This window comes from Mercenaria mercenaria, unplaced genomic scaffold (genome assembly GCF_021730395.1).
Source record: "Mercenaria mercenaria strain notata unplaced genomic scaffold, MADL_Memer_1 contig_1842, whole genome shotgun sequence".
NCBI classification, from domain to species: Eukaryota; Metazoa; Mollusca; class Bivalvia; order Venerida; family Veneridae; genus Mercenaria; species Mercenaria mercenaria.
In genome coordinates this window covers 963-22,804 of record NW_026459852.1, presented here as the reverse complement: position 1 = coordinate 22,804, position 21,842 = coordinate 963, and the positions used below count along the sequence as shown (strand labels likewise).

The following is a 21,842-nucleotide window of genomic DNA, read 5'->3' as shown; positions in this document are numbered from 1 at the left end:
GCAAATCCGTCCTGTTTTATTTGTTTAGACAGATAGATAAACAGACACCGCCTAGCAGTTAAGACGAAGGAACACATTCCACAACAAATCTAACAACAGTAACAACTTTATCAGTCGGTAACGTTATAGAAGACATGTTAAAAGAGGTTTTACTACATTGATATGCACATTACCGTGTGAAATTATATCCTAAGGATCTACATATAACACCAGCTGTCATATCATCTTCAATACTTTGAATAGCTCCATATATATCATGGAGCTGTACCGATACGACTCCCATGTAGTCTGTTCTTCCATACAGGAGCTGGATACTACTATCTGAAACAATAAACATATGCATACAGAAGCTACTCGGTTGATCACAAACAAAGGAGAATTATATACTGTACACATATGTATACAATTATGAGGTTGACTTCAAAGTATCAGTTTTGTATAGGCAACCACTATCATTTATACCAGTATAGAAATCATATTTTTAAAAACCAACATATTCTAACAGTCAGGAAAGATAAATGAAAATCCAAATGTGATTCAGTAAATGCTTTCAAGCCTAAATTATCTATCAGGTAAAATAATCAGGAAGGGTGAAGACAAAGTTCACGTTTTCCTTCCATTATATTTTCCCTGCACAGAAACAACATTTTGAAGTAATTATATCCATGGCATCTTGGTTGCAAAGTAGCTCTCCCTTTGCATGCTGTTGAGACACTAAAATTGCAGAACAAAGGGCACATATAGCAGCATATCGTTTACCTGCGATCAATTTCTTTAGCAAGTGAAATAGGAACATGTCTTAAAGATTTAGGTCAGGAAAAAAAAGATAGATGCTCTACCTGAATAGCCATTTTTATATTCTAAGAAAGACTTATAATTTGACTTTTGCGGACGGACGCATTGTCATAAAAAGAAGCATGCCTTTCAAACCTTTACTTGAGCGTTTACTTTGACAGAATATTTTGACAGCTATAAGTGCTTTATTTTTGTACAACTTGTCTGTGATGGTTTTACACTCTTTTAAAGGAATTTGTACAACGGGGTCACTAAAAGTAAAGAAAATGGAATATAAAACCTTGTTGGCACTTTTTGACTTTTATGCTTTTGTGCAACGGCAGGTCTTGCTAGACTTTCACATAGCCATTTGTTTGTACGTTATGCATTGTTTGACCTCAAAATGATAAAACACCCATATTTCATCCCCAGTGAGTAACATTTTCTTAAAATTACCGTTCTTATATTTTTTCAGCAGTATGTTTATGCTGTTTAACCACTACGACGTTTGGTCTGATGCCAACAAGAAGACACATCGAGGATTCAACTAATAATTTATCACAGTACCTTGATAAGGAAGTTATTACAACCACCCTTTCAGGGCGGATAAATTGTTTGAATTTCATAGACTTAAGAAGGGTTGCAGAATTTCAACGAGGTTTCAAGCTATATGACCAGCGAATAGGAGTTTTACCTTAAGTGTAGTTAAATGCTATAGACGATAACAAATACAGGCTGAGCATTGGAAAGCTGAGACAGAGATCCAAAGTTTGGTAATTTACTGAGATAGTAGGGAGTTCCAGCTTACAGACGGTTCAGCGTTATTGGAGAAGTACGGCCAAGGCATCGGGGATATTCCTGTATAGTAGTTGAATGCTACATATGATAGCAAATAGGCGCTGAGCATTCAGGAGTCAGGGCAATCATATAGAATTGCAACTTCAATTAAGAGGACAGAGGCAGAGCATCGTTGCGAGAGGAATCGTGTGTTGTTGATTCAAAGCCATTGTCTAACGGGAACTTCAACAAAAAGACCATTCAAGTATAAAGTCTCCAGCCTATAGGAATTTGAGCTGATTATTATTAACTGATGATTGTTAGTTTAAAACATTTAGTGATTTGCCTGATCCCTGAAATTATCTAGTTCATAACTGAAATCATTTACAAATCATTGGTACACGAATGATTTAGGCAAGGTAGCCAGAGAAAAATTCATGCATAAGATATTTGGTCTCAGCAGCTATACGTTTTAACAAAGGACATTCTATATCGTTTGTCAGCTAGTCCAAGACATAGTCACCTTAGTGATTGAACCAATTTCATTGCTCAAGATGCTAAAGGCTGTAGGTACCTCCCTGGGTCATATAACTCGTATCCTGACACGCTGTTATTTTTATCATTTTCTCTTGATGAATGCTACATGGTAAAATCAAAACATGTGCAGACTGGGATTTTTTTCCAAAATAGGAAACCAACAAATATTTCGTAGATATAGTCTGTGTTTAATAAAGAAGTCCACAGTTCTATTTTCAGAACAGATATAAGAAATTGAGAAGCCAAAACTGCTAATATGTATGATGCATATTCGATGTGAGAAGTAGCTATACTGCCCAATGAAAATTAATTTATTTGTAGGATATATAATATCGGGTATTATAGCACAAGTAGGCTGTGTTGATTGTCATTGCGTTGACAGTCAAACTGTCATCCATGCATACATTCATTTATATACCTAAAATCTTCATATTACAGTTAAGAATGTACCAGCTTGAAAAAAGTTTTAATAAATATAGGTATAACTTTTTATGTGCTTTAATATCTTACCACATGTTATCGCAAGAAGTTTTCTGGATAGACAAATGCAGTGCTGATTTTTACATTGAGATATATCGTCTTCTGTTCCATTACACGTAACATTTGCGTGCATTTGATTTCCTCCACTTCTTTTGGACACTGTGATATTACTGAAATATAATTTATGTATATATTGGATAACAGCAAAATAATTTCACAAAAAATGAAAACAAAGCATATTGTAAGAGATAAAGTTACAGATGTCTAACACAAATCAATTTATGATGTGTATGATGTTCAATAATACAGTTTATGTTAACCATATCATGTCCCTTCAACCTTATTCACCTAAAATAATATCTTTATATGACGAACATTTGGCTACCTATACGACATAAATGGTCTGATATATGCAGCCAATGGGCGAGGAATATCTTTTTACCTTTGTTCGAAATGCGAAACACTAGAACACTTAAAAATTTATGGCAGCTCTTCCAAATACTAACACCAAGGACCAAATTCATAAATCAAAACCTTGCTGTCCGTGCTATTCATGACGCAAATGCTGAACAGCAGATTTCCCTTGGTACATATTGCGAATACTGTTGTGACAGTGGTGGTTGGAAATAGAAAACGTAGTGGCTACGTTCAGGAAAATGTGATGGATGATACATTTGAATAACTTTTTATTGCTTCAGTTGTGTGCTAAGGTATTATCTAGATGCCATTTAAATATTTCTTTTAGTTTTTTTCGAAACATTTTGACTTTTTCTTGTGAAATATTTTGGCATTCATTCGAGCTTTATCAATCTTAACTCGAATCTCTGTAGCCTGAAATACGTATCTAGAGCTAAACACGGAAATATATCCGATAAACCGGGTTTTCAACGTCACTGGTTCTCAGTGAGCAACACTGAAATTTGTGTTTCGAATAATTTGTATAGCACATTTTAAATGTTTGGCGTTTTTCACGAAGTGTCAACAAATGGTTGATCTTTCTAGTGGAAAGCGTCTCTGATTTTAGACATTAGTCATACTATTTTCCAAACGAATGCCCTGATGTGCTTCCTTCCAAATATACAATCTTGAAAAAGGTGTAAAGTCAATTTTCAAATGCCATTGTCTTAACATCATCAATATTTTCTTTGTTGTTGCAGTAATATACCTGGTAGTAAGGTTACCCACTTTCACATTAATATTATCCTCTTTATGTCTGCTTTGCTAGAAACTTAAGTTCAAAGTCACTGTGGAGTCATGTACACGATCTATGTTTTTATGAATGGTGTTGTTTTCTTAAGACCACTTCATATGTGTAAATCATCAGCAATGATAAAATTCTATTTCCCTTTTTAATGCAGTTGTTTGTATAACTAATCATATGCCTTAAAGTAGATATTAGATAGTTTTTAAAAAAATGTGATATTCCAGCAGGAAATGTTACTACGTGATAAAACTAATTTGCGTCTTCTCAACATAATGTATCAAACTAAATTAAAATTGATAAAATGCGCAACAACAGCTCCTTTTTTAGTAATCAATTTTATATGAAAAGGCATCCATTTTAAAGGGAGGAATAATACGCTAACGGATATATGAACAACAAACATTACATTCTAACTTCTATTCAAAGGGCATTTTTTCCACTTTCACGGACACTGACCAGTAAATTGTGTAACATTCATAAACAAGGCTTAGCGTTCTGTTTTGGCAATTGTGATATCATAAATGCTCCGTAAGCCACGTCTTACTTGAAACGCAATTGTACTGTTGTTATTTCCGCAAGTGTAATGACCTAAGATACAACGCCTACTTGTTTGTATTCATCACATTGTCTTAGATATGGTTTGGTTTTATATTCTTGGTAGCTGAAAAATACGCCAAAGCCTACTGCATCCTATTGCAAACTAAAACCACGCTTTATATCTTACATAAAAAACTCACTCGTGACTTATGTAAACCATAAATCCAATCATTTAAAATAAAACAAACACATTATGTGTTGTTGCTGCTTTATTTTTCAATATGTGAAAAAAAGAAGAATATCCCAACAAGGAAAGCCACGTTCTAAAAGCGCAGTCTCCCAAAACGCGCACACGATCAATACACGCACACACGCACACCACACAAACACACAAAGCAAACACACAAGGACAAAACAAACAAATATAGGAACACAGTGGGGCACCGCCTTGGAACGGCCAGTGGCAAAACCACCACTGGGCAGCTTAAACCCCACCATGGTCCACGTCTTTGTGACAACAAGCAGTCGTTCACAATTTCTATACTATATACCTTGTACTGAGCCCCATCATCCTGCACACAACTTTGGCATTCAGTTTGTCTAACTCGTCACCAGTATAGCACATGCCAGTCCAATTCCCATAGATAAAGGTTTTCACAAGACCTGAACGCCAATTTGGTCCACTAATCAGTTTAACTGGGGTATCTGCATCAAACAATGTAAATTATATTGATAACGATGTACGAGCGTGTTTCAAAATCCTTACGAAGAGTATGTCGTTAACAAATTAACACAAACTGTCTTCTTATACCTATCAATATATTTTATTATTATATTTTTCAATGAAAATGTTTGACGACATTCAAAGAATATCATAAATTAGTTTGAATATTTAAAGCCGTTTTCTGCTGCATACGAACTATTTTGTGGAAATGACAATTTGTTCTTCATAATCATAAATCAAATTTTACGTGGATAATGTATTTGAATCATGTCACAATTGTTTCTCTCAAGTTTGATTTGCACCACAGGAATGGTATTGGGATTAAATGATTAAAATACAGTAAATGAGACAAAACATACATTTCATACAATTTACTCAGTAAACTTAGTATGAAAACTTGTTAAACTTGTCAACAGATGATTCAATGGAAGCACAGTTAGGAAACTATGCGTTCCTATTTGATTTTGGGACGGCTTCTGAAATATAAGACATTATATTACATTATTCTAATAAATGTACACATAACGAATGGAGAAAGTTGATTGCTGCCTTATAATTTGCCTGTCGTACCCTAAAAATAATGATAAATGTGACTTCATTTAATTATCGAATTAACTTACTGCAATTTACGGCGACGGCATCCATTTGTGAACAGTTTGCTTGATCCCATTCTTCGGAGGCACATTGCTGTATATCTTTTTCGTTTCCAATACATTTTAGCCCTCCCACTAATGCAGGCGGAGTTGTTGATTTTGTTTTGAACGTTTCGTTTTGCCAAATATATACACTGAAATGTATGTCATTATAACAAGTATAAAAGTATTTTTATTGGCAGTGATCGATAAATGTGTTTTGCTTAAATACTGTCATCTCATAACTGTCTCTTAATAATAACATCCTACTTGCAAATCTCCCACCCACCTACTATCACTGCTTCTGTAATTTTCCCTTTCATATCGGTGTCTTAATGAAATTCAGCATGGTCAATAATTGTTATGTGATATGAAATTATCAAAAAAAATATGTTTCTTTTTTAAATGAGTTATTGCTACCTATCAAGCCTATTTCCGACATATAAATCCGTTTTATTCAAACTAGGATTTACGTTCAACTTGGAATGTATAAGAATATGTTATAGAACAATTTATATTATTATACCTCATATAAATGTCCAATGCAAATTTTCCATTAGTTTAACTTGAATAATATATCATATTCACCAGTAATTTTATAACTAATGCGCAAAATCGTTATTTTCAATTTCTGCGCAGGTGATATGATCCATAATTTCATATCACATGCGCAACAGCGTTATTTTGCTTTTCTGCGCATGTGATATTATTTTTTCATATCACCCGTTGAGAGATTGATACTTCCGCATTGATTAAAAAAAGCTGAGTCAATAATTTTCAGACGAGGCGCTTATATGATTATATTTTAGGATTAAAGTACCCTTTTCTGGTGCTCTTGCACGTGCGAACCCGGCCGAATTTTCTTTTTTATGCTACTTGCAAAATATTTCGAAAACAACTTTTCATCAAATATTGAATCGAAACTACCGCCATGAGATTGGAAATGATCTAACTAAGAAAATGAGTGCTCACACTTATATGTTTCGTTTAGAAAAAAGAAAGTTATCGCCGTTTTTCGAGTGCTAATGATTGACGCAACGTTGAAATGTTAGAATAAGTATAGGGGTCAGCGATATCTAAACGTCTCGACTAAATCTATCAAAAGTCTTTTTACACAGCCACAAATTATGAGTGCTAACAAGTAAAGACTAGATTTCATTCTGTCTTCATTATTTGGTTAGTAATTACTTTTTAATGTTAAATAAATAATTATGTTGATTTTCCAGTAAATGTTTTGACCCTTATAATCTTTCGGTATAATAAAATAAATATTGCATTCCTGAGAGGGTGATATGAAAAATGTTCACCACTCGAAATATGAATATAGACCTCTGCTGGCGCCTCGGTCGATATTCATATATCTCGCGGTGAACATTTTTCATATCACCCGCTCAGGAATGCAATATTTATATATTATTATACCTCATATAAATGTCCAATGCAAATTTCCCATTAGTTTAACTTGAATAATATATCATATTCCCCAGTGATTTTATATCACATGCGCAAAATCGTTATTTTCAATTTCTGCGCAGGTAATATGATCCATAATTTCATATCACATGCGCAACAGCGTTATTTTGTTTTTCTGCGCATGTGATATTATTTTTTCATATCACCCGTTGAGAGATTGATACTTTCGCATTGATTAAAAGACTGAGTCGATAAATTTTCAGACGAGGCGCTTATATAATTATACTTTAGGATTGAATTATCCTTTTCTGGTGCTCTTGCATGTGCGAACAGGGCAGAATTTTCTTTTTTATGTTAAGTGCAAAATATTTCGAAAACAATCTTTTATCAAATATTGAACTGAAACTACCACTGTAAGTTTGGGAATGATCTAACTAAGAAAATGAGTGCTCACAACTATATGTTTCGTTCAGAAAAAAGAAAGTTATTGCCGTTTTTCGAATGCTACTGATTGACGCAATATTGAAATATTAGAGTAAATATAGGGTTCAGCGATATGTAAACGTCTCGACTAAATCTATCAAAAAAGTCTTCATTATTAGGTTAGTAATTACTTTTTAATGTTAAATAAATTATGTTGATTTTCCAGTAAATGATTCGACCGTTATAATCTTTCGGTATAATAAAATAAATATTGCATTCCTGAGAGGGTGATATGAAAAATGTTCACCACTCGAAATATGAATATAGACCTCGGCTGGCGCCTCGGTCAATATTCATATATCTCGCGGTGAACATTTTTCATATCACCCTCTCAGGAATGCAATATTTATATAATATCACGACTATCAAATATATATGCTCTTATTTCCGAAAGAAACTTATAATTGTTTAGAGCTGATAGTACATGTTTACTATTTCTACTAAAAGCGTACTTCGTGAAATTATATCCAAGCATAGAGCAAATTATCTTTGCGTTTTCGTCCGTGAAGTTTTCATTACAGACTGAGCCACTTCTGCCATTGTGAGTAACTTCAACTCTTCCCATATATTTTGTGCGACCGCCAACGAGTCTGATTGGTGTTACTTAAACAAAAGAGAAAGCGCTGAATATATATTATGTACCGCCTTCTTAAATACGAAAGTGTAACGATGTTTCACACTGAAAATAATTATACATGTATGAACACAAAGATAAAAACTTCTGCACCATATTGGAATTTAGTATATTTTATTTTCACGATATATTTTAACACATGAAAGGTTTTATGCAAAAGGATAATGAAAAGTATAATGCAAAAACTGTTGATAACATATACATACAGCAATTAACGCCAACACTTTGATAGGAACCACTGTAAGGACAGTTTTCGTATCCAGAGTCCCAGTCACTTGATGAACACAGCGAAATGTCAGATTCATTGCCGATACATGTCAAATTTCTTATCATCACATTGTATGGTGTGTATCCAGAATCGTATTTGTCTATTACTATGGCCAGATCCCTAAAATTGAACACGACTATTGTAATTTCTGCTAATTTCATTTATTTTGATAACCTTTATTCACATGAAAGGGAATGGGAGGGGGCGAGGGGTTCCTGTTTGGATAGTAAAAGTCGCTGACTTCGAATCACATGCTCTTGACCGATGTGGTTTAGAAAGCTCGCTTGTAGAATTCATCAGGAACTTATCCAGCGAACTTACGAAAGGTCGGCAGTTTTACCACCGTGCTCAACAATGCATGAATTCATGCCTGTGTGCATTTGGGGTCCTTTTTTACCATTAAAAGCCAGAACTGTCAAACTAATATTGAATCCATTCTTTTTATTACCACCCTAAATTACTGTCAGTTTAAGGGCAATTTTGTTTTTCTAACCATTTTCTTTTTAAATAATTGATTGATTTGTTTGTTATTTAATAGGACAGTAGAAATGAGCTTTAACCAAGCTAAATGAAAAGCTGTTGTTGAAAAGATACAGATAAGTAAGTTTAAAAATAAATAAGTCAGCAATCGGTGAATGTAAAATGTTATAGGTAGAACACGGCACTTATATTTAATACTTTACACATGCTTGTGAACGTTACAGAGTGTTGTTTTAACTTTTACAGAGGTAAATTTCAGGTATGCGTCTTCTTTAAACGCGAATTAAGTGGGCATGTGCTTATATTAAGAACCGATAAACGAAAAATAAAACCGAATACACATGCATACTTTACAGTGTCTTTGTTTCGGTCAGTTTTTAAGTCACACCCACGTAATTGTTTGGGTTGTTTTGGTGATAGTAGCTGGCACAGATTGGACCCTTGGTAGAACTGCCAGTGTCCTCTGCATAGGCGTTAGTTTGCTTAAATACGTTAAAGAAGTAAGTATTGGTGGGATCTAAGAAATTAAGGACTTAAAATTGTATTCACAAAAAACGTTTGTCTCCCGCCATTTAACACGAGACATTCTAAAATGTCACATGTTTAGGGCAACAACTCCAGTTGAAAACCACTGAAAAATAACAGTCCAACGATTTACAAAAATGGTTTGACACTGATCACTCCTGTGAAGTTGGGAGCAATTCCGACCAGTGGTGTAGGAGAAGTAGCAGAACCATCATAGCATTTGACCAAAGAAGAGTCATTACTCTGCTGAAAATCGTTTAACTGGAACTTGTCAATCACATGAACGACCACGATTCACACTTATCACAAATGCGATTTGGTGAACTTCAGCTAAATAGTATATGTTAAATACTGTAAATACTGTTAAATACAACAAATCAAGGACCGTAACTCCGCTAAAAAATCAATCAAAGAGAACATGAAGATAGTATGCAGAATTATGTTTGCCATTGTGATCACTTCTGTAAGTAGAAATCCGCCAAATAAGATAAAAGAAGTGGCCAAAACATAATTCAATATGACGTATCAAGGACCAAACCTGCACTGGAAATCAACAGGAACATGCGGACGATATGCACAACTAGGCTTGGCAGTGATCACTCTTGTGAAGTAGGGTGTTAATCCTCCTTGTAGTATCGGAACAGTTGTACTGACAAGGTAAAATATGATTAATTAAGTCAAGGCTTGTCAATGGTCACTTTTGATAGGTATGTACTAATCCGCATTGTAGTGTCAGAGAAGTTACGCGAAAAAAAAAACGGTATGACAAACATACTGTCATATAGAAGGACAGTACTAAAGCAATATGTCACCAACATATCGGGAGGCATAATATTGCTATAGAGTATATAGAGAGTGTAAGGACGCTAATAAACATTTTTAACATAAAAAAATGGATCACAAAGAGTGAGCTGGTGCTGAAAGGACAAAAAAAAACAAACAAAAAACATAAGTATTAACTACTGTGTGCTTTTATTATGATTTTGAAATCAACTATGTGCATGCTGCATACATAAATCACTGTAATAGGACCAATGTACCGAAATGTACTACAAAATTGACATTATAAAAAAACCTATCAAACCAACCAATTTATAGCAACATAATATATAAATTATGCAGTAAAATGTTATTCTACTACATGCGTAAATTCAAGGTGTCAGTGTAACTGTGTACGTGTGTTACTTTGACCTTGAGCATATTTAGTAGAATGTTTAACAATGTTCTGTACAATAAGACGGTATAACTGGACGAGCACCCATTCGCACAAGCATATTTTGACGTGCCGATAGACAAAGCCAATATATGGTTTTGAACGGTACTTGTCCAATGTATTGTACAGAAGAATGTTATACGATTGTTTTCATATTTTTCTCAGTAATAGAAGAAAAACAGGGAGTATACAGAAAAATTAAGTCAGCGTTTGCTGACGTTGATATCCATGCGAATATCTTTATCGGTCAATGGATTTTATCGCTTAGTAAAATGATTCGAAAAAGTGAGTAACCCCGGACCTCTGGATTGACAGTCAAGCGTGTTACCACTAAACCGCCGACCCACCTTTAAGTAAGTAAATAAATAAGTAAGTAGGTCAGTAAGAATGTTAGTAAGTCCGTAACGACCTTATTTTTCTTTACGATGCACATTGGGTCACCCCATCTGTCATAAGATAAGTGATAAGAGTGAAGATAAGGGATCTTAAGAAAAGTGAAGAAATATGTTGGACGATCACATGCTAGATAATTCGTGGAAATTGCAGATTGGGAGAAAAAAAGAATGTTATGAATTGGAAAATTATAACAGATAACGCAACAATAATATGCCTCCGAAACATAGTGGTTAAGGTCGCTGACTTTATATATAATTTATCGGTGCGACGTTAAACCCAACAAAAGAAATATAACAACAAATTATTTACGTTGATACGTAATGCCCGGTTGTTTGACATACGACTTCTGCGTCGGCTTTTGTGAATCCCTTCTCGCAAACAGTACCCCAGTTGTTGTTGTGAAAGACTTCTACACGTCCAGAATAGGGTGTGTCACCATTGACTAAATGTAGCGGCGTTTCTGTAAAATTGTACAATCGTGATTTTGTCTAGTGAAATTTATTTTAAAACCTTATGTCATATACTGGATTATTTACGTGTATGCGTGCGTTGCAGTAGATCCCTACAGACTTATGATGAGTGAATGTAAAGCTTTGAATTCTGACATAACAAGTGTACTTATAAATATTCATTACACAAGTACCTATAAATAGGAAACAAATTGTGCTGAAAATGCTCCTGTTATCGTATTGCCTCATGCATTATCACATTATCATAATTGGCCCCGGGCCATTTAAGATAATGGCCCTGAGGTTCGCGCGTGAAATTAAATAGAAATGATGTCATGTTGTTTCATGGATGTAAAACAGCGAATATTTCAGTTTTAGTTGTGTCATCTTGAACGTAACGTTGTTTATTATTTGTGAAATAACTTATTTTCAGCCCTAAGTTATGCTATAAGCAAGAAAGTACAACTATCAAGGCATTTGATTTTATACAGTTTATAGCCTCTTATACAAATAATACAGAAACTGAAAAGCTAAAATTATGCCAGTAGAAGCTAGTACCCACAAAAATGACAAACGAAACTTCTCTTACAATATTATAGGTAAACATGTAATAAACAGGTAAATACATGGGAGAGCGGTGCCATTGAGTGATAATGACCCTGGAAAAAAGATAATAGCTCTATTTATATAGCCCTATGAATATTAAACAGCCGAAATTGCTTACTATCAATTATCTGATAAATGCGACTATAAAATAATAACTGTTACAATCTGCAGTCTACAGAAGATCTTACTTTGAACTCGACAATGAACTGTAGCCACTTGATGACTTCTACACTTCGTTTTGTTCCAAGGAGAAGAAACGCATGATGCTAGATCCTCTTCATCACCTCTGCATGAAATATTATGAATCAAAGTATAGCCAGATCCGAGACCAAACACGGAATTGGAGAGAACGGATGCATTCCTGTAATTATATTAAACTATGAAACAAAAAATCGTCTGAAGAATAAATATACAAATCGTTTCAATGTGATATTGCAATGGATAGACACGGATATCTAATGTTATTATCTACGACAACAACATTCAAATTGTATAATTTACCAGAATCTAAATCCAGCCATTCTGCATGTCACATTAGCTGCATTTGTATCGAAACTATCTGCGCAAATAGTCCACCATGTTCCATTTTTCTGGATTTCAACACGCCCAGAGCGCTCGTCTGAGCCATTTGTTAGCCGAATTGCACTTTCTGTAAAATATATTCTGTTATTGTGGTTAAAAAAAAACATTACATGAAAAAGTGCGACAAATAAAATTCGACAGTCGATTGTATGAGAGATTATAAGTACGTGAATAGAAGTGAATTCATCTTACTGCAAGCTATTCCGACAGCCCTGTTACTACTGCAGTCAGCTTGTTGCCACTGAGTTGCCTTACAATCTGATATATCATTTTCACCGCCATTACAATTTAAATCGCTTATTGTGATGTTAGCATTCTGTTGTAGATATTCATCATCTTTGAGGACATATGACCTTAAAATATAAATATATCAAGTATATATTATGTGCAAAAGTTAGTTTAAAATTTTTTTTATGATGTCAAATATATGGCAAAAATATATTTTCCCGATTGTTAAAATCGGGCAAATTCTCAGTTTGGAAAAGGGTTTGGAAATTTTACATAATAATAATGCTTAAAAAAATAAGATATCTGGTGATTAAATCTATGGTTTAATAACAATCAATTCTCACATAAAGTCAAAATTGATTGTTTAAAAACATTTGGTGTCAACATTTGGAATAGAATATATCTAATCATTTTTTTTGACAAAATCAAAGTCAAAATTAGTCAAAAATTTCTGAAATTTAAAAGGTTTCTATTACCTCTTTCGTAGGACTTTTGTATCATATCAAAGTATAGTCTTTAATATATAATGAGAAAGCAAGCCAGACAAATTGTCACTGAAAACGTAGACACATATAAGTCCTCCGATTGTGCAGCAATGTCCAAGATACTCCCATTGTTAACATTCAAATGAATCTCGACATTCCTTATAATAAAGTGACTATTTAATGACATTCTTTCACCTCATAAGGTTACAAAATCCAGCGTACATCCGATTTACATATGAAAACAACAAAAATAGTACTCACAGACCACTGTTTCCTAACATACGACACATGACACTTGTATCGTTTGATGTCAGTCCACTAGAACAAACACTTCCCCAGGTTCCATTGAATAAGACTTCAACTCTTCCTGCTTTTATCGAAGGGCCGTCTATGAGACGGATCGGTGTAACCGGTTCTGTGATATAACAACAATATTCAGTTTAGTTCTCATTAATTAAATTGCAATGGACTCTTGAGTGGTTACAATAAGGTTGAAGCATTTGTCACTGTCGCGCTAAGATAAATAAGTATAAAACTAATGCTATATACTAGTAAAACACTTCAGTTATACTTTGTAACTAACTTACTGTGCAAATTTGAAAGGAAAACAACTCGCATGAATTGTCTGTTGGTAATGACATCAGCTTATAACAATGGAATAACAATGACATTTAATCCTTTCTCGATAAACTCCTCTAAATTGTCTTTACTGTCTGTGTTAAAAACTTTACATTACAATGTATTTAGTTTACGAAAACGTACCACAGTTAATACCAGCATAGTTGGGGTAAGAACAAGAAGAATCATTCCATTGTTGTTTAGATCTACAATCAGTTATATCCCTTTCTTGGCCAGCACACATTAAATGAGTAACTGCATCTCCGCGTATGGTGTAGTTGTAAAGATTTGTCGCATTATGGACAGTCGGATTTCTAAAACATTGTCAATTAGATATAGACATTTTAATACATATTTACATGCAGATAGTGTCCCTAACTTTAAATGTATGTCTACATACTGAGTATATTTGCAGGGTTAACGCATTGCGTTTTATGTAAAATAAAATCTGCGAAACAGTGATTGAGATAATTGTCAGAGGTGTCCAAAACAGGCTTTAACAACACAATGACATGAGTTAATGCATTCTGACATGTGTTGACGATATTCCATAACACAAACACGCGCGCACACACACAAAAGCTATATAACGTATATTTTTCTTGTGTGCGTTCATGTTCATCTCTATTCATTGCTTTTAAAATAAATGCGTTACAGGATCATAATACCTTTTCGCATATATAAGAAATGTATTGACATGATTTTCTAGTTTCTAAATCTCAGGTTGAAAATGCGATTGCAGAGTTTTACATGTGCTAGATGGGAGAATGGTCGCTTGTCGTTCAGTTCGTAGAAAGAGACTTTTATATTTTGTCTTCACGCTCCTCCTTTGACATAACAATAAGATGAAAAGTATTGTTCGGAACATGATTGCTAAAAATCTGATTTGATCCTCATTGATCAAAACAAATTGGCATATCACTTCATAACAGGTTGACTAATGCAGTGGTTGTCGTATCTGTAGAGCTCATTATCATATGTAAACAATAAACAATTCAGTTATTTCTTTTTATCTATTTTTATCTGGGCAAGTAAATTATGCAGTATTAAATATTGATAATACGAAACAATCAATAGATAGTTGGAAAACTTCCTCATAACTCAAGTGCGGAATATCTACAATTGTATTGTTTTAATCAGTATTATATCAACTTATCTACTCTGCTTTTCCACACGTTGTATCCACCTTTTTGATAAATTGAACATACTAGGGGACTTTTTGATAATATCCTCATGCCATGTGTGCAGAGTTTAGCGACGTGCGTAATCAGTACTACGAGTATGAACCGTTCAATTTGATAATTTACCTATTTGGTTTACCAATCATTGTACAAAGTACCACAGCGCCATTCGTTGTGAAGTTGTCTAGACAGACGCCTTTCCAAATGGCTTGCTCTTGAGAATATACTTCCACTCGTCCAGAATAAGGCGTAGGCCCACCAACTAGCCTTACGGGAGTTTTAGAATCTATATTGCAGAAAATAGATACTCATTTTCAATGTTTTTAATTTTCTCAGCACATGCGGAATATTTTTTCTACTGTCATTTTTTTATGATAAACGGAATCGTGAAGTAGAGTAGATGTTTTGTTTTATAATTCTATTTCTTGAGAGTATATATAACATTTAAACATGACAAAACTGTTGTAAGGCAGAACCATTTAAATAAGAAGAATGAAATTATTTTAATTTGATATCTGTATGAGCCAACTCGTGTAGCTGATGAAGATTGGCAGTTACAAATCATAAAATTTTCGGCTTTGCGAGTAAGAGATTTACTGTACTGTACCAAGGTAAGCAAAAGTGATAACAAGATTGAATATTCGTTTAAATGTTTAGTTAGTTTTAAAAGATATTGATTTTAAACGTTGCACAGTCACTAGAACTGAAAACAGTATTTGAATTCGATAACAGGCCACGACAGAATAATTACATATTAATGCAAATACTTACAGCAATTTACACCAACATCCCGACTGTGGTTGCAATGATTTGCTTTTGTGGTATGAATGCAGTCTGCTATATCAGACTCATTGCCGTTACACTTCAAACCATAGTCAACAATGTCGTACAATCCTTTGCCATAATACGCCCCATTATGAATGCTGACATTTCTTAAAGACAAAAATGAATTCGTTTTTCTTTTGTAAACCATATTGTCATTTCAGCTATGCTTCTATCATTTATTGATGAAATCCTGGATTTCACAAAGTTTTGTTTTTGCTTTTGATTACTCGTCGTTTGCTTACGGGCGTTTCATATGAATTCATTACATATCAAACAGAAAATAGGAAATGTTTAAGTCAATTTAGCAACCAAAAAGCGTTTTCTATATGCTTGCCCTGTCATTAGGAATGTACAAATTCCCATGTGTACTTTATTGATTTATGAAATGTGTGTTTGTATAATTATAACAAAGTATAAGGTAATCGGATTTGCATCTGATCAGTCGTGCCACATCGGGTGTGTCTATGGCATATGTTTTCACACATCAAATGTTTTTCCTCTTCTTTTTTTGCTCAAACGAGATTATTATTTGCCTAGTGAAACAGGTAGCTTTTTATACTGTAAAGAGGACACCGTCCGCGCATTAAACTATTAAGGTCATTATTTAATTTATTTTTAAATGGCATAAGAATATATACTTTATTGAATTGCACATCTCCTTGTATCAGATGTAAAATATGTCTCCATTAATACTTGTTCCTCATACTAATCATTTTATCACAAAGGATTCGGGATAAACTTACCCTCTTTCAAATCCGAGCATTTTACATACAATCCGTGCTGCATTTAAGTTAAAATCCTCATCACATATCGTGTTCCAAACGCCAGATGACTTGATCTCCAGACGTCCAGAAAATGAAGTTGGCCCGTCAGCAAGTCTTAATTGCGTTGCTGAAGTAAAATGATTTCATGTATTTCTTAATTTCTACAACAGTTTTTGTAAAATGTTTTTAGTGTTTAGCATATGAGCTACAAAACCGCTCGACATTTACGCATTGTTTCTATCTCTTGATTGCTGCCAAAGCGTTATTCCAATACATAATGTTTGTAGAAAGATTAAGTTTTTCAACAAGGCAGATAAACTAGCAATCTATTTTAAGTGAAATATCCGCCGTAGTTATGTGAAATGAATCAATTTATACAACGTCCAATGTCTAAAATGCCAAATGGAAACAATTTACCGCATTTCACGGAGGCTGTTTCATTGCGATTACATAAGGTATGAGAGCCCCACTGTTTTGATTTGCATTCTGATATATCGGTTTCACTCCCAGAGCACCGCAGGCTATCAACAATTATATCACCAACGCCTCCGCCATAACGTGACCTGCCGTAACCTTTTGCAAACCTTTTTGTATAGAAATGCTCATTGTAATTGTCAATCTTAATTTGACATTACATTCATTTCTAATCGTCTCAGTGGAAAAACTGCATATTTATAAATACTGATTTGTTTTAAACAGACTACTCTGTATATGTCTTCACCAATTTGAAAGAACAATTCATAACAAGTATAAAAATATCAAAATAAGTATATTTGAAACACATGTAAAATTATACATATGTAGTGTATACAATCATATCAGACATATAATTAGCAAATAAACTTAACATAGTGTGTAGTTATATACGTATATCCAAAATGCATTGTTATATATGTATATATAATAATTTATATAAACTATATTTTACTTTGGATTGTAACCAAGCATTCTACATATAACACTGGCTGCGTTGTCATCAAAAAATTCGTCACACAATGTTCCCCATCGGTCCTCAAAATACACTTCAACTCTTCCTGATTGATTGTGAGGGCCGTCTTTCAAGCGAATGTTAGTTCCTTAAAGTTTGAATATTATTCATTCAGGTGAACAAATTGAAGTGTCGAACATTTCAAAGTGGCTTAACTATCGATAAATCAAACATCACAAGACATTTAACTTTGGTACATTGTACTGTGGCATCTCTAATTGTAGCTCTCACGTATTTGCAAATATTGACAATGCGTATTAGTGTTAATATTGTTAAAGAATAGAAAAAGGTACTTTTAGAAGATTTTTATTTCGAAGCAACTCTTGAGTGCCTGTCAACTCTTTCTATTCAATAGAATGATACATTATAATATGAAACAACTAAGTTTTTTATGATAAAGGATCTAATAACATTTAAGCGAAACACAGAAAACAAGAAATCACGCTAACTAAATAGTAACGATTATAATATTGAGATATTATATACTTCTCTTTCAAAGATCCGAAAATTGTAATTTTTCTAATTAAAAGTAGACAAAACTTACGGCAATTTATTTCGACAATAGTTTTGTTTGTACAAGAATGTTCCAGCCACTTGCACTGTGTAAGATCATTTTCTGTGCCATTACAGGACAGTTGTTTCGCAAACAGATCATCTGCATTCTCAAGTCCATTGGTTGATTTGATTTCTACGTTTCTGTTTGATTAAAACAAAACTAATTTTTATAAAAATGGTAATGTATGAAGTAGTGCTGAATGATAACAGATTATTTTTAATAAGAACGTTTGTAATTGACATTGTTTGTAATAGTGTTAGATTTGTATTTTTATACAACATGGGAGAAACGAATGATCATGTAAGTTTTTGTTGTATACAAACGTTTGCATATTTCAAACACGTCTCACCCCGTACTAAATCCTAACATCCTGCAGATTACATTCCCAGTCTTTTCATCAAAATTGTCATAACAATATGTTTGCCAACTAGCATTGTTCTGAATTTCTAATCGTCCAGAATGAGCTGTAGCTCCGCCAGCAAGCCGGAGAGGAGTCTCTGAAAAACGTAAGTTCATAAGCGTTTACAAGTCATGTTTGGAGGAGCATGCCTCTCCATATAACAGCTCATTTAAGAAAATATAACGAACGCGAAAACGTACGTTTAAACTCAGTTCAGACATAATAATATACTTTGAACTAAATCATTGTTATTTATGTTGATGTTGAACGGCTAAAAGCTTGAAAAACACAGATTTAGGCTAGACACTTACGACAGTTCACGCCAACGTCTTCCTCATGGTCACAGTTGCTGGCTCCCCAAGTATTAGGTTCACATTGCAGTATGTCAGTCTCATTCCCAGCACATTTCAAATCATCTAAATGTATGGGACCTATGCCTTTTCCGTATTTTGATGAAGATATATTTACTGCGTATCTGTGTGAAAAATAAAAACTTATATTTTCTCCGCTTATCATCTTAAAAGCAATCGTTGTCTGTTTAACATTAAATTTTCAAGATTAATTTACTTTTAGGAAATCTCAAACGAAGCAAAAATGTAATTACTTGGACATCGACACACTTCATAAACTTTCATTTAGAAATCATATTTATTCAAAAATAGTGATTTGTTTCATGAAATATGACACGTATCATACAAATTAGAATTAAGATACAAAGGTAGATTTCCCGAAGCACAGGTAACAACAAACACAGCCAGAGCAGAGCATACACAGCCATCGCAAACTAGAACCGATACAAATAAAAATGAGTTGGAAAGACATAACAGACGGGCGACAACAAAATCCAACAACAAATACATTTTAACCAGATGCAAAATGCAGAAATCAGGCTAGGGTAGAAACAGGACTGGGGTGTTGGGGGAAGTGTAAAAAAGATAAAGTGTTCAACTACAGAACAATTATCTAACAAATTACGCATGCCACTTACTTAGTATTTCGAAACCCGAGCATTCGGCATACCACTGCTGCCTCCTTTTTATCAAATTGGTCGTCACAAACGGTTCCCCATTGACCTTTGTTACTGTTTCGTACTTCCAACCTTCCCATATATGGTGTACGCCCACCGACAAGGCGTACTTCGGCTGCAATCACAAATGAGAATAATCCCAATACACGAGCTATGAGTAATCTAATTATATTATATGTGGACGATTGGCATGTTAAAAAGTATTAAAAACTAAAAAAAAAATAATAATAATAAAAATAACAAAATTTCCTGCCCTTCAATGAACTTAGTATGGTAAAATCTGTCAAAATCTATAAAACTCATAGGACAATATCAAATAAGGCTCGGTTTAAATGTATGTGTTAATGAGAAGACATAAAATAGAATACGTAAAGCTCTCAGCATATACTGATGTGACACTGATCTATCATAGACAAGAGTTGGATGGACTTAATGAACACAAGACACCAGTAACATTATTAAAAGTTATTCAAACACCTTACTCTAACTGAAATTAATGACAAGCCCTTACCTCCCGAAATATGTGGGATTTGTAGTACGTAGAACAAGCAAACGAATTTTAAAAACAACATTTTAACACCAAGAAATTTTCTTTATCCAGACATTTTACTATAGGTTGTTTGAATCACTTTTAATTAAAACTATTTCAAAATCTATTTAAATACTTGTTCAATTGTTATCTCGTCTTCCTTGTTTTTGATAAAGTAACTGCCTATGATTGGTTCAAAACGTGTGGCCATCTGATATTATTGAATCTCACTTCACCTTGATTTTTTATATTTTGCGACGACACTTGTTTTTATCATTGCGTGATTTAGGTGCAGTAAAATTAATTGGATTTTCAACAAGATGTACCGACCAGGATAAGAATGTTAGTCAAAGCATGCTGGAAACTTGTTGGTGACTATAATTTATATAAAATTACATTTGTACTCTGATTTCATTTCCACAAGTTTAATATTGATAATCTATATAACTGTGAATATGACCTTATTGTTGACCTATTTAACGACGATAGATGCAAATACAATGTTAGTTATCATTTTAAGCTACAGTGTTCACTTTTGGTCCTAACTGTATCTGAATGCGTGCGTTTCTTTTATTTTTGTAACACTTGGTGGAAAATGCTTTACAAAATTGAAAAGAACTTAAGTTGGATACTTCAGTTAAGGACTTTTCATAAATTGTCAGTCCAAAAACATGATAATAAGTTGTATAGTTCAATCATTGAAATTTTAAATCAAAAGGGGTTTAATTGATTTTCCATTGAAAATTGTTCTTTATATTCAATCACAATTATTTTTGTGAGATTCTAATCAATCTGTCAAAGTATCTTTACTGGCTCTAAAGTCGAATATGTTTCTGATAAAATATACACTCTAGCTGTATTCATTCATTAAGAAATACTCTTTTAAGACAATATTTTCAGTTTCTTCAGCTTTTACAAAATAACTGTTAAAGAGTTTCAACTACCAATCGTTTCTTCCTTTGAAATATGTCGCACAATGCGCCTTTGTATACATCTAATGTAATAACTGTAAGGTTTATGAAAACTTGTTTTTATTTTTGAGAGTATTTGGACATCCTCTTAAGCATCCAAAAGAAGAAGATAACTGGTTAGTGATAGGACTTACCTACGCAAATAATGTATGAGAGTATCAAAGCAATCACTGTCGTGTGCAAAAGAATTAACCTTTGTAAAAGGAAAACATTCAATTGAAAATAATAGTTATTGTTTGTTAAGGCGAAGCAATGAGGTATCAAAACGACATTTCAACATAATTATGTAAGCTTTCTAAAAAGTATAACTGAAAACACACACTTGTTTTGAAGTATTAAGTCATAAGTTGATCATTCTTATCCGTCCTAGAATCCTAATCCCATGATACCTCTAGAATGCCAAAATGAAGATAGATGCGCGAAAATTGTATAATGATTAATAACGCAAACTAAAGAATAGTACGTAGTAAAAAGGTTTAGTTTTGAAAGAAAGATAATTTATATAGAACTATAAATGGCATAAACGAGGAATTAATTTGTATATAAATAACTCAAT

At 33.6% G+C, this 21,842-nt stretch overlaps 1 protein-coding gene across 1 annotated transcript in view; it reads right to left on the bottom strand.

Moving 5' to 3' along the window:
* LOC128551929 (uncharacterized) overlaps positions 1 to 20,431 on the bottom strand; it is a 65,667-nt gene extending 45,236 nt beyond the window's left edge. The window contains exons 1-22 of the mRNA XM_053532887.1: positions 20,298 to 20,431; positions 19,748 to 19,901; positions 19,071 to 19,234; positions 18,709 to 18,856; positions 18,348 to 18,499; positions 17,744 to 17,891; positions 17,233 to 17,399; positions 16,795 to 16,942; positions 15,998 to 16,158; positions 15,353 to 15,512; positions 14,190 to 14,359; positions 13,689 to 13,842; positions 12,907 to 13,067; positions 12,634 to 12,781; positions 12,321 to 12,493; positions 11,387 to 11,537; positions 8,402 to 8,583; positions 8,014 to 8,164; positions 5,654 to 5,820; positions 4,861 to 5,014; positions 2,599 to 2,738; positions 174 to 321 (exon numbers count right to left, since the gene is read on the bottom strand). Of these exons, the coding sequence (XP_053388862.1) occupies positions 174 to 321; positions 2,599 to 2,738; positions 4,861 to 5,014; positions 5,654 to 5,820; positions 8,014 to 8,164; positions 8,402 to 8,583; positions 11,387 to 11,537; positions 12,321 to 12,493; positions 12,634 to 12,781; positions 12,907 to 13,067; positions 13,689 to 13,842; positions 14,190 to 14,359; positions 15,353 to 15,512; positions 15,998 to 16,158; positions 16,795 to 16,942; positions 17,233 to 17,399; positions 17,744 to 17,891; positions 18,348 to 18,499; positions 18,709 to 18,856; positions 19,071 to 19,234; positions 19,748 to 19,901; positions 20,298 to 20,358 (3,362 nt within the window). The 5' untranslated portion in view covers positions 20,359 to 20,431. The remainder of the gene's footprint in view (positions 1 to 173; positions 322 to 2,598; positions 2,739 to 4,860; positions 5,015 to 5,653; positions 5,821 to 8,013; positions 8,165 to 8,401; positions 8,584 to 11,386; positions 11,538 to 12,320; positions 12,494 to 12,633; positions 12,782 to 12,906; positions 13,068 to 13,688; positions 13,843 to 14,189; positions 14,360 to 15,352; positions 15,513 to 15,997; positions 16,159 to 16,794; positions 16,943 to 17,232; positions 17,400 to 17,743; positions 17,892 to 18,347; positions 18,500 to 18,708; positions 18,857 to 19,070; positions 19,235 to 19,747; positions 19,902 to 20,297) is intronic.
* Between the last annotated feature and the right edge of the window lie 1,411 nt (positions 20,432 to 21,842).